Here is an 18,618-nt window from a genome sequence, read left to right on the forward strand (position 1 = left end):
CAGCTATGCTACTGATTTGCTCAAGCTTCTTTCCATCAAACATTTGAGTCCTGCTTGCTTACCAAGCAAAGGCTTTGTCATTCATAGAAGGCAGGAAATTTCTCTCATCCCCACCCTTCATCCATCTACTGCACTGCCACAGCAAACACAGTACCTGCCTGTGAGCCCCAGTCAACGCAGGGACCCAGTTACAGGCTTGTTGCAGGAGCAGAGCACTGAGAGCTGGGGCAGGGGCAATGACAAATGCTACATTGCCAAAAGGTTTCAGATAGTTGGCATCTACTAAAGGCATTTCTGCTTCCCTAAGCCAGTCAAATGCCATCTGAATTAAGGGAGCATTATGCCCTGCAGGTGTTAGTCCAAGCAAACACTTTGCTGTTTAGGAATTACTTTGGTGTTTTTTAGTTTATGGAAACATTTAGTCTCCTGAACGTTCTTTCACAAACATGGTCTGTACAGATATATTATCTGTGTCATGTTCAACTTGTCTTCCTTCAGAATGACAAAATCCTTCTTTTGTTTTTACCTTCTCCCTCTTTTTTTTTTTTTTTAAACAAACTCAAAATACTCCTCTACAGATCCTGCTACAAGGCAAAAATCCTGGGATTACATGGGAATACACATTTTCCAAAACCAACAATGAAAACAAGACATCTGTCAAAAAACACAGCTACTCATGGGTGACGGTGCATTCAGAGTGCTCAGCTACCTGTGGTGGTGGTAAGTAACTTCCCAATTGCCAGTCATCATTGTCTTTGTTTTTTTAGGGCATTTCAAACATTTCAGCTGCCTTTAATTTTGCAAAGGTGCATCAATACATATGGGGGTTACACTGAACACATGGTCCCTATTTTTTTATCTGACAACTTATAGTATAGATGGAATACCTTCATACATCCTTTATAGTAAAAAGAAAATCACACCGGTCTCAGTTCACGTCACTAACAGTGATTCAGTCTTTTTTTCTATAGGTAAGTCCATAGCCATATGATATCTTACATTGAAGTAATGTGGAAAGTAAATATGTGCTTTGATGGTATAATTTGGGAGCAAAGAAAGATAGCAAATAATGAGTAAAATTTATCTTACCTGTAGAGAATAATTGAAGACTAAAATATTATCAAGACCTTTACAAACAGTTGCACCTTAATTTTGTCACTGTTAAACTACAAATACTCGAGTTCTGCCAGCTCAGAGTCTGAAATCCTGTATAAGCTGAGGATTTCTTATTACCGTATTCCTATAGGTATTTGCATTGTGCAGACCATCTGTTTGTTCTTCTAAATCCTGGATGATCTGTCAGTGAAGGTAATTCTGGGATGTAATGAAAGCATAAAATTGGCATGTGGGGAGTCCTGCAAAAAGTATGGAAAATTAACATTTTAGTAGCCCTTAAATTGGAACTGAGTCATATAATAAGATTATACAATGCAGTTGTCTTTAATACCAAATAATAGGACTGGGTAACCAAGGAAATGATGCATTATGCTTCTGTATAGGAAAAATGTCCAGGTGAAATTCAGGAACCTCTTGCTATTATGTTGTCAGGCCTCACAGCATCTGAATAAACTGTTTATGGAAGAAAGACTCTCCAGGAGCGCTGTAGACATAAAATATGACAACTGTATTTTTATTGCTTCCCTTTAAAACAAATAAAGGTTGCAGCATGGATATAAAGATGCTAGAAGCATGGCTGTTTTCAAATTTGAGTTCCTGTGCCCAGTGAACCATGAGTGAGGGGAATGATACATCTCAATTAAAGATAAATTGACAAAATCACTTCATCTCTTAAGGCATTTGTGGTCTTCTCTGCCATCTGTCCTGATATTGACACTAGATGAGTTTAGGAGCAGGAACCTGCAGAATTCTATAAACACAAAATGTTTTGTTGTAGCCTGCAAGTGCATGAAGGCAGCTCTAAGCAAGCACTGATAGTTTCTGCAGGGAATTAGGATTTGAGGAATTACTGCTTTTTTGCTGTGGGAAGATTCTACAAATATGCTGTTTATAACTGAAATGTTTCATCTGACTTCAGTAGTACCTGTGTTGCAGAAAAGGGAATTAATGTTAAAAAATGCTGCCAAATTAAATCCTATTTTATTTATTTCAAGTCAGTGGAATTGAACCAAGCATGAGCTTCGACTTGTTTAGTTAAAATTCTTCCCTACTACTTTTTGTTCTTATATTTTGAATAAACATTTGTTTTACTGTATTTGTTTTCTAATACATCCATAGGACACATTACAACAAAAGCAATTTGTTTAGAAGATCATCGTACGCGAATTAATTCCTCCTTTTGTGGCCCAAGGATGAAGCCTTTAACTGAGACAAAACTATGCAACACTAATCCCTGCCCAGCATAGTAAGTGCTCTCTATTTTTGTACCTTTTTTGCTGTGCCTTATGACTGAGTTCACCATGAAAGAAGTCCTCTGACAGGCAGACAGGACTGTATAGCCTTCTAGATGAACCCACTTTTATTCTGTAATGTAAATCAGTAATTGTTTAAAAATGTTAGTTGTGTAGGCTTCTGCCCAACGATAATAATAGAGGCAGTATTTCTAATGTTGCTAAGCAGGACCTCCCGAGGATTGCTTGCAGCTCTATCACCATGCTGGGGTTAGCTATGTGACACCGAGTAAATCTAAGTTACTTAGAGGCCTGTTCTGCCGCCTTTACTCACCTTGAATCAGTAAGACCATTTCCTGAGTAAAGTGCTACTCCCCATGTGGAAGCTTGGCCCCATGACTCAGATTCCACATATTAGATTAGGTTAAAAGAACCTTGTGAAGTATAATTAGTGCTTTTTGGACAAAATGTCCCACAGAGTATTATGATACCAAGGAGAGGACTATCTAAACCGAATAAATCATCATCAATGCTCCTGGTGCCCACAAAAATAAATATGAAGACATTGCCTCTGTGAACAGTCTTATTTTCTAAAAGACATGAGAAAGGTGAGATGCAAAGGAAGACATTGACATACAGATAAGCGTTTAGAATCCAGCTGGCCTAAATCAATAGAGCTCCTTTAAAAACAAGTGAGTTATGCTGATTTATAGTAGCTGTAGTAGGCGTCCTTTGGAAAAAAAAATGCAGTGTGCTCATATAATTAAGCACAGTATTGTGTGGCTTGGAATATAAGTGGACAGATTGAAGGACACATTGGCCATCTTTCTCCTGCTGTTTTTTTTTTCCTCACTTTTGGATTTCTGACTTTGCAACCCTAGCATTGTTTTAATTTCATACTAAAGATCAGAAAAGCTGCAATATGTTCAACAAGACACTCTGACTTCCAGGACAGAGAATTTCTAAAGCGATGTGTTGAAAAATGAGGAGTCTTTCAGTGAGAAATAAAGACAGATGAAGATGCATTGAAGTGCACAGGCAGCAGAAGGCAGAGGAAATGGAGTAAAACTCTAGACCTGGTGTCATCTGCTGGTTTATTACTCTGTGGTGGTAAAAGCAATGGGCTGTAGAAGCAATTGGCTAAGTCTGCTCCCATACTTCACAAAATAACACATTTAATGAAGCTTAATAGAAAGCATTCCTCATCTCCTCTGTCCAGAAGAGGATGATGGGGCAAAGCAAAAAGATGGGTATGTTCTGCAGTGGCTTTGTTTTTACTTAAAAATCCATAGTTTGCAGTATGTTAAACATACTAAAAAATAGTCCAGTAATAGTTTGGAATTTCCTGCCAAATTTAAAGATTACAGAAGAGTACACAAAATCCAAATGGCAAATTATGCACTACGACCACAAAACGAGAGCGATAAGATTTAAGTAATGGCAACATGTGACATGAGAGCCACATGTTCCTGCTTCAGCAGTTTCTTTAGATTGCGTTTAGCCACACGATTTTCTCAATACCAATTTTAAATAATCTTTGTAGCCAAACACAATCCTTCATATGTGACTTATCTTCTGCCAGAACTATTTTTATCCAATGAACTCAGTATCATGTACACATAAATGTCTTGTCTATGATGTCCCCAGGAGTCTTTTTAAGTTGTTTATGCTTACCTTTGCTTTGATGTGGCCTTGTTATGCTATAAGGCTTCACCACAGTCATATTCATTTCTACTGACCACACACGAAATTGCCATTTCTGTTAACCAGAGATCCTGTTGTACTTTGAACATCCACTGATACCCCATCACTGAAAATGCTGACTATGCATTCTGACATGCAGTGCAATGTTTTCATGCCGAAACTGCTCTGATATTCTTAGCTTTACTACTTTTAAAACACAATTAATGACTTGAACCCTAAAAAGAGTACAAAAAAAAAAACAACCCATAAACCCCCAAGCCACCTTTAGGGAAACTCATTAATTAATTACTTTTGAATCCTTGGGATATGTTAATGTGTGGAGGATCTACATGTAGGACCATGTCTTAAGTTAACAGATTGCCATTCATCTGAGTGAAACTGTGCCAGACTCTCTGCTGAGGAATCTGCCCAGAAAGTCATGGCATGTAATAATTCCCATAAAACTGAGACAGCCAACATCAAAAAAATGTAGCTTTAATAAATAACATCAAAGAAACAAAGAATGCTTAATAGCCAGCAAGTAAAGCAAAAAGAAATATGGTACGTGCAACAGGCAAGGGAAGGAGATGACTAACACGAGATACAGTTTTGTGTCAGTTTTGTGACATAAAAGAGGCTCCAGAGTTACAAAGGTCAGTAAGGAATAATTACTGCATAAGAACAAAGACTTATTAGTCTGAGTAGGAACAAACTACTGTCCCGACAGCAAAGAACACAGAAAGGCATCGGTACTGTGCACTGTTGTTATTGGATTTCAGAGCTGCCAAATCTAGTCATAATTATTTAGTTATTTGAGCTAATGAAAGATACTCTTGGATCACAGCCCAGATAATCTTGGAAAATGGCAGTTTACTGCAGGACATTAAAGTAGGTTTATTGCCCTCGCCTCTGTGAAGAAGGAAACTTTCTGGACAGTTATTGTGAATAAACTCTTAAAATGAACATTTCTGGTAGTTCTACCAATCAGTGTTGTCAGAAACACCAAGGCAAACTAATTAAAAGTTGTAAAATGGATTAAAACTATAACCTTTTTTCCAGAAGTTTGCATTGCAATAGTCCAAATATTTATAAATCAGACAAAAAGGAAACTTCTGACGTGGTCTGGAATTACGTAACTACTGACTTTTCACATTAATATTTCTTTGTCCTTAAATGAGTGCTTTTTATATTTCCCACTAGTTTTGGCAGTTACTGAAGTTACTGACTGAGAATTGGGATTTCTCCTGTTCCCAAAGGGATTTTTCCAAAATAGGCTTTTTATACATTTTTTACAAATTAGAATTAGATTTGTCTTCAGGCAGATGTGGACAGACAAATGGGATGCTGTTCATCTTTCACACAGTAAGAAAAGTAAAAAAAACTATATGTAAGCAGCTATTTCAGTGGTTATGGGACTGCTGCTGTGAGAAACTGTAGGGTAGGCCAAGCAGCTGGATGTCAGATGAGAGCCTTTTCTGTGGCAAACATTATTAAAAATGTGCAAAATGGATGTTTTAAAATCTTTAATTTCAGTGCTGGGTCTTTAAATGAGACTTCTCAGCTTGAGTAGTTGTGTTTCCTTCATAGTTTCCTTTGTTCTTTCACTTCTGTTTTCCTATCTAGTAGTTATTTTATGGTCTTACATCAACAAAGACATGTGGTTGGTTGTTTGCAAAGTGTCCCACAAAGGCTGGGGACCCAATCAGTGTGTTACTAACAGAAGTACTGAGCAGCTACTAGTATTTAAAAACTGAACTTACCCTGAGCAATTGGTGGTAACTATTCAGACTCTTGTGTCACTTCTGTGACACGATGTGTAACTGAAGCGTGCCTGTGACTGGAGAAGGGATTTGCAGCTTTTGCTGGTTATATTTCCTTTGCTTTATTTAGATTCTGCATCATCTGTCGGCCAAATTTATTAGTCTGAGGACATTTAAATCCTCAAGACGCTAATGACAGGACTGCTGATTTTAGCAAGCAAATTCTTTTTTGTGAATAGAGGCCGGTAAGATTTGACATAAATAGCACTGGTCGGCACCATGCCAACATCTGTCTTGCTGCATGAGTGAACCTGCACACAAATGCACAGGAGGTACCAGCTCAGCTAAACTAGCCCCATTCCTTCTCTTCCACACCAGCTTTCCCTTTGTACCAGCTGAGGAGAATCTTCCTCCACTTCCCTGTCTTCTGAAGAGATGTAAAAAGGAAAAAATGTAAACCAAAAGGCAGAACTTTCCAATAATCAAATCTTATCGATTTTCAGAACTGTTTTCATTTATTTGTATTCTTCCTTTGGCTTTGGGTGTGTTTGTCTATTTGGAGATCTCTTCGGCAGCTAAAGTGACAAAAATTATCATCCTACCATTTATTTAGAAGAGGTTTTTCTTTTCGTGTTTTAGAGAGCTTTTTTTTTTTTTTTTTTAATTAGAAGCATAGACGTGGTTAGAAAGGCATGGTGATTTGTTAGCCAAACCCTTAGATCTTCTGGATACTCCACCAGCCTGGCAGCATTTTTCACAATCCCTGTGGAATTCAAGATTCCAGGTCAAATTCACAGGCAAGCTGGTTCTGGTAGATGTAGAGCTGTAAAGAAGTAATACTAGTTTTTCTAGTTGTGTGACTTATATTTCGTCCCTAGCAAAATGCTTCATGCTTTGAAAATGGATGATATAACTAATTATGTTTTTTTGATTTCTTGAACAGATAGAAGTACATCAGGAGAGCAGGATCCCGAATAATTCCCATTTGACAGGGGGCTTGAATGAATTGATTTTATAAAGCTAACTAACTGGGCTCCTGTGTTTCTAATATGATTTTCTCTTCTTAGCTGGTCAACAGGTGAATGGAGTGCATGCAGCAAATCTTGTGGAGGAGGGCAACAAACCCGTCTCATTCAGTGTGTTCAGAAAAGGGCTTTCCAAAGAGAGGAGGTAGTGGCCCATTCCCTGTGTCCCATCAGCACCCCTACGCAGGTGCAGATATGCAATAGCCAGGACTGCCCACCTGAATGGAGCCCTGGTCTATGGTCTCAGGTAATTTGGAGAAAATCTTGCATTTTTGTCTGCTGGCATAATGCAAATATTGCCAAAAAAAAAGTTCAGAAAGAATAACAATATGAACTTTGTGAGGGTCAGTACTTTGCAAGTGGCTCTGTTCATGAAGATAACATGTAAATAGGTATATATTTTAATTAGCCTTCCTATGTGCTTAGACAGGAGGGCTTGACAGAAGTGGGCATGTGGTGTCTTTTCTGGTATGTACAAACAGAAGGGTAATTTTTTCTGGTTTTATAACTGAAGGCTCTATGAATTCCTCAAAGCCATCACACCCCTCTGAGATTACTTCCCGCAGTAATATTAACTTTTCTCAGAGTTTATAAGCAGTCACGGAATGAAGAAATATTTGGGGTTAGAGTTGTGTGTTAATGCACACACATGTGAATTATGGGTAAATAGATTTGTGATGTACATGTTCACTAATCACTTCTGTACATTTGCCTTTGTTAGAGTAACTGTTCCACTTCAAGTAGAGCACTGCTGCAATTAGTTGCCTGGAGGGGCATAAGGCCCCTGAGCAGATACCTGTGTGCACGCACCCTGCTCTGCAGACTTGACAACTGCCTGACATCAAACCAGCCTGATTTAAAACACACACACACTTACACAGAGCTCATCTCTGCTCTTTCTTTCACTCCTATTGATGCAGGTATGAACTGTTAGTGTAAGGATGAGTGAAGTACTGGGAAATCTGGGATTTAAGTGAGAGCTGCCAATACACTTATGTCAAAATAAGCTACGTTATTTTCACTTTTCCATCTTCATTTAGTCAGATTCAAGGTGGATTTAAATTTACTCAAAAATCTGTTACTTCTGTGTCTAGTTCGTGGTAATGTTACTCTTTGTGTGTTGAAGAACATCTTGACCTAAGCTGAGTAGCACAGACTGCCCCTCCAGCAGGGTGCCCATAAACTGGCTAGGACAGACAAGTAATTACTCAACACTCCACTGCAACAGTTTTAACACTGAAAAATGGAACTTTTTTTTCCCCTATATGTGAAGGAAACCTTAGTGTGGGAGGAGACTGTAAAAAGCGAGTATGATCATTAGATCCTTAAAAAGGAAGAAAGAACAGTCTTCAAATGCATTCACACTTTCAAACTTTTCTTCCTCAAAAACTAAATTAAAAAAACCCACCACAATTAAAACAAACAAAATAAACCAACCAATCAAAAAAAAAAAAAAACCCCGAACCAAATTTCCTTCTCTTTAGGAGGTGTAAAATTCAAGTTGGAATTTTCAAATAAGCCCATGAAAATTAACCTCACAAGTACTGCTGAAATGTAGTGAACAGGCCTATTGAGCAAGTTGTTAGTGAGGATTTTAAAATTCAGCTGAAAGCTGTTATATCACATGCTCAAAGGAGCTAAAGAGGGGAAAAATGCAAAATGTTCAACCTCTCTACACAAACCAGAGTAATTTTAAGTGAAAAGAGTTGTTTATTGTTTTGGGGAAAGATTAAGCATAGAGATTTTCAGAATGCAGATATTTCTGTTGTATCCTCAGTATAACTCTGCTTTCAAGACATCTTTTTAAAACATTTGGGTTTTAATACTAGTGCAGGACTTTGCCTTGGAATGTGCCCCTTAATTATTAGTAAGAACAATTGGAAAAGGATGGAAGAAGGTAGAATGCTGGCAACATTATTTTGGGGCCGTTCGTTTCTTCATTTCATAGGAATAGCTCATTCATGCATTTTGTTGTATGCTAAGACAGTGGAAACTACAGAATGTATTTTCAAATAAAACCCAATGCAGCAGTGTGTATTTATTCACTGGGGACTTGCCCTAAGCTTCAGTTGTAATCTTGGCAATTAAAATATCTCTGGTCAAACTTCCTAACCATTGTCTGTATCAGATTCTGTCTTGTAGTGAGATTCATTTGGTGAAGGAGTTATGTACTGATTCCCTGGGTAGTTTTCTCTGCCTGTATCCCATCCCTCTAGGCCAAGGTGAGGACAAAATAACAAATAGCTGAGAACTTTGTTGGGAGATTTTGCGATGGGAGGTTAGGACCAGCTTTCAGCTATACTGCCCAGGGAAAAAAGCATATTGCTCACAAGTCCAACTTACCTCATCTACGGAAGAGAGATATTACTTATCTGTTCTATATGGAGGCTGTAAGAGTTCAGAGTTTACATTAAGAAAGAACTTAGAACAGTGTTTCAGAAGTGACATACAGATGTTACTGTTATTTACCAATAGAATTTCAAGTTTACTTATAATGGCAGCTACCCAGCACATTAGCCATGGTTTCTGTGCTCTGCTGTAAAACACAAACAATGCCAATTTTCATTTCCTCTAGTTCAAATGAATGTTTCTTTCCATCACAGTGCTCCAAGACTTGTGGGAGAGGTGTTAAGAAACGGGATGTCTACTGCAAAAGTACTGGTTCTCCCAAGGTTAAAATCTTGCCTGAAAGTATGTGCAGCAAAGACCATAAACCTGAATCCCATCAGACCTGTGTGCTAGGACGCTGCCCCAAGAACGACCGGCTCCAGTGGGTGGTTTCTTCCTGGAGTGAGGTAAAGCAGTATGGTTACATGGCTTGGCTGCTCTTGGAAATATTGACTCAGGGATATGCACAAATCCTGTGGGGGAAAAGCTGAGCTGTCATTTTTTAATCAGGTGTGCTAGGCAAGCAGCTGGAGAAACACAGCTCTTTACATACAACTGCAGTTAGATGTACCCCAATGTCTTTGTCTTTCACTGACTCAGATTCGTATTTCATTTTACACATTATGGAACATGGTCTTGTGGGTTTAGTTACATAGTGTTTCTGTAGTTTTGCATAACTGGGGGTCTCTTGCACATAGCACAGTCTCCTTTATCTGCATGTGTTCCTTTAGATTTAAACAGTATACTTTGCCCTTGCAGTGCTCGGTCTCCTGTGGCCCAGGTGTACAAAAACGAGAACTAAAATGTGGAGAGAAAACCATCCATGGGAAATTGATCACCTTTCCTCAGAGAAGATGTAGAAACATCAAAAAACCAAACACTAAGCTGGAAGAAGGTTGTAACAAGGGAGCCTGTCCATCGCAAATGCTGTATAACATGGTGTCTGGCTGGTATTCCTCACCCTGGCAGCAGGTAGGAATGGGAAACTTTCTCACCTCTCCCTGTCCCAGCTAGCACTTTGTCCAGCACTGTTTCATGTCTTGACTTTTACAGGGCTTATAAAAGGATAGTGTTTTTCTACGCAGTAGCTCAAGTAGCAGCCCTTAGTGCTTTTCACTATGCAGCATTAGAGAACAAAATAACTGCAGAGTGGCTCTTGGACAGTGTATCCACTGTAATTAGAAGTTGGTTGTGGTGATGGACTTAGGGAGCACCAAACCTAGGAAAGCTGTGGTGTCATATGCCACAGAACAAGCACTAGAGCTGGGATGTCACAAACACCAAGCTACCTAGATAAAAGCTATCACTGGTCTTACATTGTGCTGTAGTCAAACATCCAATTGTATGGAGGAGACATCTCCAGTACTAGCGGTCCACAGGTGTCTCCTGCACCTACCTATTCTCTAAAGAAGGATACACTACTCAGGCGCTGAAACATGGTGCAGCTGGTCCACATCCATCATGTACTTTGGTGGAGCTCATTTCTTTGTCCTGAAACTGAAGAATGTCACCTAAAAATGTTATTCATGCTTGAGACGCACTACATTCTGTGCTCATTTTCCAACACTTTCTTCTCAGTCTTTTTCAAACTGCACTGTGGTTGAACTATTACATATCTATATGCACAATGTATTTGAGCATCTGCACAGATTGCCTGGAATTCACTAAATGCTATGATTAATTATGGGATCAGTCTGTATTTGTTTCTACATTCTTGCAAACAAGCTTCTGTATTTCTGGAACTTATCTACTTTATGAGTCATATATCAATGAGACACACACTCATTTAATAACATTTACATGAAACAATGTATGCCTGACAATTGTAATCAGATGAAAATGATCACATTTATCTTAAAGACAACTTTTCATGAAACACATACAAGTAAAAGGCTTATTAACTTTTAAATACTTCATAGATCTTCCTGCAAATGCATAGTGGTTCTCCCTAGATACAGCTATAATTATGGTTCCAATGGGAGTTTTATCCCTGTTCAGACAGCAGGATTGGGCCCAGAGGCTGAGAGTTCAAAGAAATCAGTGCAGACAATCAGGAACAGGTTTTCTTCAGTGTTTCATGTCTGTCTCCATGCCTGAGTGAGGAACCAGATTTTCAGCCGAATCCTTAAATAACCAAACTTTTGGAAGGGAGAGCAGATACATGTGTCTTTGAAAAGTTGGTCCTGATGGGGGTTGCTGCACAGCAACACATCCTTTCCTCACCTCTCTTGCTTTGAAAGTCTCATCCAAAGCTCTGAAAGTTACTGCTTCAGCTTTTGTGGGCTCCCAGAGAGTCTCTGTAAATGAAAAGCGGCTTTTACTGTTTCCTCTTCACAGTGCACAGTAACATGTGGAGGGGGAGTGCAAACCCGCAGTGTACAGTGCCTGCGCCATGGAAGACCAGCTTCTGGGTGCTTGCCCCAGCAGAAACCAGCAGTCCTGAGAGCCTGCAACACTAACTTCTGCCCCATCCCTGTGAAAAGAGGTAAACCCCAGCTCTACATGCTGCAGCAGGGTTGGTTGCTTGGAACTCTATATCGAGCAAAAATCACCTTTTCCAGTTACGCCCACTGAGGATTTGTATTTGGCATGTTCCTTCATAAATGATTTTTCCCCAGACTTTCCAGCTTTACAGTTACCATCTGATACTACAGCATCTCTTTTCTCATAATGAACTCTTTTAAAGCACACTTGGGAGCATAACTGACACAGGAGATGTAAAAAGAAAGAGTTTGTCAAAAAGTAAGGTCGTTTGGTTCTGAGCTTCATCTTTATCCTATCTTGTTGTATAACATAAAAACATCCTATCCTGTTACTGGTTTATGGTTAATAATAGTAATTTTTGAACTAAGCAATGTGAATTTGCTATACAGGTTTAGCCTTTTGAAGTCTGCCCAAACTTCAGATTGCACCATATCCTGAGAGTCCCAAAACATTTTGTCTAGAATGTACATCTCTGCCTACTACTTCTGATTAGCATAAGATGTGCAGTCAGGGAGCACTGCTAAGGTCTGTCCCCATTTTTATGTCTACTATGTTCCACTCCCCCTCTCCAATGTGTTTTGCAATTCTAGAGGAGCAGGAGGAAGAAGAGGGTTTGTGTCACTCTGAGTGACAGCAGAGGAGTTCTCGCAGAACCACAGCAGAAAGCAAGTGGTGCATTAGCCCCATCCCACATATTTGCTGACAAGCTGGCTACTGTTTATGACTCCTTCTTAACTTAAAAGGCTTATAGAGATCCGGGTTTGTCCCATATAATGCTAGTTATCTAGGTCTGCTAAAGCACTAAAATACCATACATCAGCTGTCTTGTTACCATTTTAAACCTGGGAGCTGCAAGTAACCTCTGTAGAACCCAGGCCAGATTGCAAGAGAAAGGTGGTAACAGAGCTGGGAGCAAAGGTCAAGCTCTGGCCTTGCATCTTGTGAGCTGACATTGGCCAGCCACCCCCTCCTTGACACCAACTGCTGCCATTCACTGCACAGAGACCCCGGAACACCCAGAGGTTTCTTAACAGACTCTTCACTGCATCATCTCAGGACATGTAGTTATCAAACTGATATATCAGGGGACCTGAATGCAAGCAAGGATGTATAGATTAAATGGCCCTGAAAAGGATAAGTGAATAGTTCTGTATTTTTATAAGTAAATGTTCCTAACACTTCAGATTAGCCTTCCTAAAAAGTTCTGCTGTACTTTGGAGTTTCTGTATTATGTCCTTTTCTGTCATGACATAGCAAGCACTTTTCATTCACCTTTGCTCTGCTCTGCTGTATTTCATGTCTGCAGTAATGTCTGTTATTAATTTTTGCCTTGGCCTGTTTCTGTCTCTCCTCACATCTGCAGGAGCCCTTTCTCCTTTATTATAACTGGGTCATCAGGCCCTAGAGATCAATTATCTCTTCACTGCTCTGTAACTTTCTGTCTAAACCAGCAAAAAGAGAGGGAACCAGCTGTGCTGGAATCACATTGAAGCAAATGAGTTGCTATTATCAGCCATGTAGCTCCAGCTCAGTGATCACAGTCAAGAAATTAATGTTTCAGGGAGAGTTTACACACTTTCCTAGACAAGCTGGGTCATTTCCATCCCTCTGTTAGATGCTGTTACGGTCACTGTAACTCTGAGGAAATCCAACTGCCTGTAATGAATGAAAATTTAAACAACTCAAGTATAAATACTTGAGTAAACAGAAATAAGAAAAGGGCATCTTGATCCACATCCATTGAAATCTGTGGAACTCTTTGCGTTAGTTTCAATAGTCTCTGGATTAGGTCCCAAGAGTAAAGTTTTCAGCCTTACCTCTGTCATGTCAGCACACTGCACTGTGGTGTTCAAAAGGGGCAGAAAGACTTACTCACATTGACTCCTTAGTGCTTATAAAGTTTTTTAAACAGCAGTTTGTAACTTGAAAGTCTCAATCAGAACAGCTTTCTGCACTTTGTGCTGTGTGCATTTTCCCAGTTCCTGGACAGCCCTTTGTTCGAGATCAGTATTTTATTTATGTAGCTTTAGCATTTACAGACAGGCTTATTTTTAAAAAAAACTGAAGAATAAAATGGCATATTTAAATAAAATATTATTATTTGCTTATTAATTCAAATAAATATGAGGGTGATAGAGGTATACAAAATCATCTTTGCCATCATATAAAATGGAATCAAAAAAAGCAAAGTGGTGACTAAAGAAGCTCATGTAGAGACAGAGAGCACTCCTGGCCCAAAGACTATGACAGAGTTGTCTGTGCTATGTGAAGGAGCATTTATCTTCTGTGACTCAGCTTAGCTGATGGGAGAGCACAGACAATGGTGGCGAGATTTTTCTTCACTGTCTCCTTGTAAATTCCTTTTATTGACCATGTAAACAGTAGTTCTGAGAGTTGAATGGAATCTTTTCTCATGCTCACAGGAGATTTCAGTTTAGCTATAAATTTTGCTAAACCTCATTTAAATGTCTTACTGCTCTCTCAGACATGGTGAGTTTGTTTATAAATCATCCATATGAATCATCACTCTGCTCTTTTAAAGGAGCATAAAGCATCCACTACAGAACTGTGGAAAGGAGCAACTATGAAATGTTTTTAAAGTGAGTGGGCTGTGCGTATAAATGATCTGTATGTAAATTTAAGTGAAATAAAATCTTAATTGAAAAATACAGTGTATTTGTAATTAAAAGCTGTGCTTTTCAGAACTAAACATTATCAGCCTGTCTCTCTTCCCAGTGTGGTTAATTAAGATTTCACCAACATAGTTGAAGTGCTAAAAGCCCAATTCATGCACCCCATTGAAGTGTCTAAGCAGAGATTCCTTAGGCTGCCTTCACAGTCAGAGAAAGAAGTCCCTCTAGCAAATGTGGGAACACAAACCTACAGTAGAACCCTCTGTGCACACGTGTGCTCGTAGCAGGATCCTTGGACTCTGACTGCCACACACTTGGAGTGTAGAGGCACAGGTAGACTCCATGGGATGGATGTTGGTGGCAAGCATCAGTCAGCAGCATGCCTGGAGCAGGCTCCCTGGTACAAGTTCCTGGCTTCAGAACAACATTTGTAACTGGAGATAAAAGCACAGATGATTTTTTTTTATCCTCCACAGAGGAATTGCTTTCTGTATTCCCGAACGTGGGCTCTCAGTTTTTTGATTCCTGTAACCTCTGATGTATCATTATATCAGCTCTATGTCTAGCAAATTAGCAATTTGGATCTCTTAACAAACTAATCACCTCTCTTAACAAATTAAAAAGCAAACTAGAATTTTTGAGCTAAAGAAAGCTCCTCTTTGAACTGAGTCACCCATTGTGTTTTTAACATTACCAAATGCATACAAGTGTATGAAAACTATTGCCTGACTTGTATACTTGCCAAAATAGAGTCTTACCATTTTGCTTGGATTTCTCTCCTTCAGATGATCCTTCTTGTGTGGATTTCTTCACTTGGTGTCATCTGGTACCCCAGCACGGTGTCTGTAACCACAAATTTTATGGCAAGCAATGTTGTAAATCATGCACAAAGAAGAACTGATAGCATGTTATCAACCCACCAGTGACAGGATTCACTTCTGCAATTTATGTTGGAATTAACTTTGCTTTGAGGCAAGACATGGTGCCACATAAACCACTGATGGAAGAGCCATTTTCTAAGGGAATGTCTGAGGTACAGTAATTATTGGAGATATGTTGAAAAAAGAATGTTTCTTTGTTTTTTTTCTTTATTTGCTGACCTCACTAAAGTACAGGGTACTATGGATCACTTGAACACTGAGACTCGAAGGGGCAGTTCTTCTTTCTTTTTAAGAGTTATTTTGCACTGTCCTATGTTATGAGGAAGAAACTGAGGCAAGGAAGCCTCTTCTGGCTAACTTACCAGAATGCAAAGCAAAAGAGACTGGGAGCCTGAGGAGGAAGGTTACAGCATGGCAGCTTGACAGATGGCACTATCAAAAGCTTTTCCTTTATGATGCTGTCATCCCAGGGTAAGGAGGTGGTTTGCTGCCACTGCCACAGAAAGACACTCCAACGGCTGTTGTCTGGAGAACGCAGCGTCACATGTGTGACCACACGAAGTAATTAGTGCACTACAAAGATAAATGGTGCTTCTCTATTAGACTTGCTGCTGGAAAGGCAAGTTTTGCATCATGCTAATGTTTTTATTAATTTGAAGAATTCCTTTTCTGCTTTATGTAGGAACTCAGAGGTGGTTAACTAGTAACTTGAAATGTATTCCTAGAAATATTCAGCATTAGAATATTTGGACTTTTAATATTGCTGTGTTACAAGTAAAATAAGATTTCATGTTTCAATTAACTCAAGGAACTCAGATTTACTGAACTCAATGGTTATGTTTTCAACTTCCTACGCTCAATAGGTATGTCATTTTAAAATTTAAACTTGATATTTTAAAGTAGGTTTACTCAGAAGGTAGGTTATTTGAATGACAAGATAACTGAAGCATGTCTTCCTTTTAATTGCAAATCTCTGCAAATTTTGATTCATCTCTTACCCAAAGGAAATAACACAACTATTACAATCCATTACTTCATGCTAGACTTCTCTAAGATATTTAGTTACACAGGTTATATTAAAAAAAAAAAAAAAAAAGAAAAAAATAAGTGGATGATTTACTCTAACCAAATGAAAGGCAATTCTATTTTTATACATTCTCCTGATAGTTTTATTTAGTTCAAAATTCACCAGCAAACAAAAGAAACGTAAACATAATGATATCTGTGATCATTCAGTATCACGATGCTTGGTGACACTACGCTACAGTTTAAGGTTTCTGCATTGAAAAACCTCTAGCCTCTTTGCCAAACCATTCTGAGATGGGGATGTGTCCTACTGTAATTTTCTGGGGAGCGCCTATGAGGGCCATATTTATCGAATTCCACCCAATCCCACAACTCCATTTGATGAATGTAGTTCAGTTTTACTGTTTCTTTAAAGTATCGTTTCAGCGGCAGATTAGCCAGCTCAGCACTAATGGCAGACAGTGGTCACTTAAAATTAGCAGTTCCTTCTGCAACAATTTAAATTAAAACCATGTATGCTATGATACTTTAAGAAATGATTATTGGAAACATATCTCAGCCTACACCGTTCTGTCTCGATATTGGACGTTGTGTAATTATAACCTTTTTTCTAGGAGAACTACATGGGGGTTTTTTGTCTTGTTTTTATAATTGTGTCCTTTTTATTATTTGATGTAAAATAATTAATTTATTAATGCATAGCTTTTCCTTTATATTTCTTTGCTCCCTTCCTTAAGTGACAACTGAGAAAAGAAAATCGTAGTGTCACAAATATGAATTATGGTGTAAAAAAAGCAAAAAATATAAGTGTAATATTTAATTATTTTATAAGCTTTGTAATAAAGTACTCTAACTGTTTCACTATATTTGGAATTGTAAAATTCATGAATAAAATATAGAGCTTATAAGTAAATACCAAGTAATGCAAGTGATGAATGCATTCATCTGCGTTTGTGTTGATAGTCCTGTAATGTCTTTATTAAACGCTGCCCTGTTTTCTCCCTAGTCTCTGCTGATGTGTAGCTGGCTGTTGTCTATGACTCTGAGCAGCCTTCAGTTCTGTGCAGGGGGAGCAACAACTGCTGCCCCCCAGGAAAAGCCCATCCTTTGGGGCAGTGGAACTTTAGCCACCAGAGCTAAGTGTGACCCCTCTGCCTAACCATGCCCCCACCATGCAGGTCTTGTATGGGTTAATAGTGGTGGGGACTCCTCAAAACAGTCTGTTTGAGTGTTAACAAGCTGTTATGATGAATGGGATGGAGGTCATTCCTTTCAGGCACTCAAAGTCAGGCAAATGTGCCAGGGTCATGTGAAACTTCACTACTCTTGAAGGTCCCATTATACTGGTGAGTGAGGAATGCATGCCTGGTTATTCAACAGAGGGAATGTATTGTAGTTGCCTTTTAAGAGCAGAAGATGTTTCTCATTTGACTGACTACCCTATCACTGAAGCAGCTGGCTTGGGCTGTGCCCATTTCAGGCACAAAAAGGCAAAATGGACCTAACTAACTTCATGGTTCTATTTTCAGAACAACACAAAAGCTAAAAAACACAAAAATACCATTGCCTTCCCCTCCTCCTGCCATATGGAAGGCAAAACTGACCTACCCCTTCTCTCATCAAGGCAGTGGAAACTTGTTTAATCACAGAACCAGTGTGATTCCTCCCTGCATGTATTGCTCTGCAAGGTGGTTTGCAAGGTATGAAGCCTCATTCAACACAGCATTAGGTTTTACAGCCTCCCCCATCTGCCTGGGGATGCTTATTTTCCTAAAAATGACTCAGCTAAGAAGTTTCCAAGCCAATCCCTAGTAGGGACTATATCAATTCACTGCATCTTTTCATATACATATATTCTCTAACATTATTTGTCGTTTTTCCCTTCTTTCACCGTCGGTTCTCTGACAACAGCAAGCTATACCAAGTATTGCTGATAAGATATACTCAGCATGCTTCTGCCTTACTTACAGTATACTCTGGCAGGCGATAGTAAGCAATACATCAGTCTGCTCCTGAAGGATTCTCAGCAAGCCCTCCTCTGAACATTATTTGGACTAGTGATTTCAGTAATTAATATGCCCACATAAGAATTCAGACTCTTAACCACTTTGTGTTCTGGGCTAGAATTTTGGAATTAAGATGAACTGACGGTTGTCAGTGAATTACAGTGTTGGAGATGTATGTTGAAAGAGGAAATATTGCATAAAGATGTGCTATTGTGTGGTTGGATCGACCCCAAGTCCACAACTGTTTTATTGCTGAGCCCTTACAATGATATTTGGTATACAAAGCCTGGCAGTTTTCTAGAAGTATATTGCTGGAAGGCTCACTTTATAAAGCAGAATGGGGTCTTTTCACAAAGGAATAGCTCCATTTCCTGTAGTCAGCTT

The 18,618-nt window shown here is 39.0% G+C and overlaps 1 protein-coding gene and 1 long non-coding RNA gene across 4 annotated transcripts in view; one reads left to right on the forward strand and one right to left on the reverse strand.

Annotated features, from left to right (window-relative positions):
- ADAMTS18 (ADAM metallopeptidase with thrombospondin type 1 motif 18) overlaps positions 1 to 17,141 on the forward strand; it is a 75,605-nt gene extending 58,464 nt beyond the window's left edge. For all 3 annotated transcript variants that reach the window (XM_057401174.1, XM_057401173.1, XM_057401175.1), the window contains 7 exons: positions 579 to 720; positions 2,236 to 2,362; positions 6,859 to 7,063; positions 9,420 to 9,611; positions 9,964 to 10,176; positions 11,542 to 11,689; positions 15,107 to 17,141. In XM_057401174.1, coding sequence (XP_057257157.1) covers positions 579 to 720; positions 2,236 to 2,362; positions 6,859 to 7,063; positions 9,420 to 9,611; positions 9,964 to 10,176; positions 11,542 to 11,689; positions 15,107 to 15,222 — 1,143 coding nt within the window. In that variant the 3' untranslated portion in view covers positions 15,223 to 17,141. The remainder of the gene's footprint in view (positions 1 to 578; positions 721 to 2,235; positions 2,363 to 6,858; positions 7,064 to 9,419; positions 9,612 to 9,963; positions 10,177 to 11,541; positions 11,690 to 15,106) is intronic.
- Positions 14,615 to 15,691, reverse strand: LOC130594913 (uncharacterized). Its single transcript, XR_008971191.1, has 3 exons — positions 15,565 to 15,691; positions 15,080 to 15,164; positions 14,615 to 14,735 (listed from the first exon to the last, which is right to left on the reverse strand). It is a non-coding gene; the product is annotated as an uncharacterized LOC130594913 (long non-coding RNA).
- Positions 17,142 to 18,618: the final 1,477 nt, after the last annotated feature.

Source organism: Pezoporus wallicus, unplaced genomic scaffold, assembly GCF_028554395.1.
Source record: "Pezoporus wallicus isolate ANWC-B61680 ecotype Strahan unplaced genomic scaffold, APGP_CSIRO_Pwel_v1 contig_420, whole genome shotgun sequence".
Taxonomy (NCBI): domain Eukaryota; kingdom Metazoa; phylum Chordata; class Aves; order Psittaciformes; family Psittacidae; genus Pezoporus; species Pezoporus wallicus.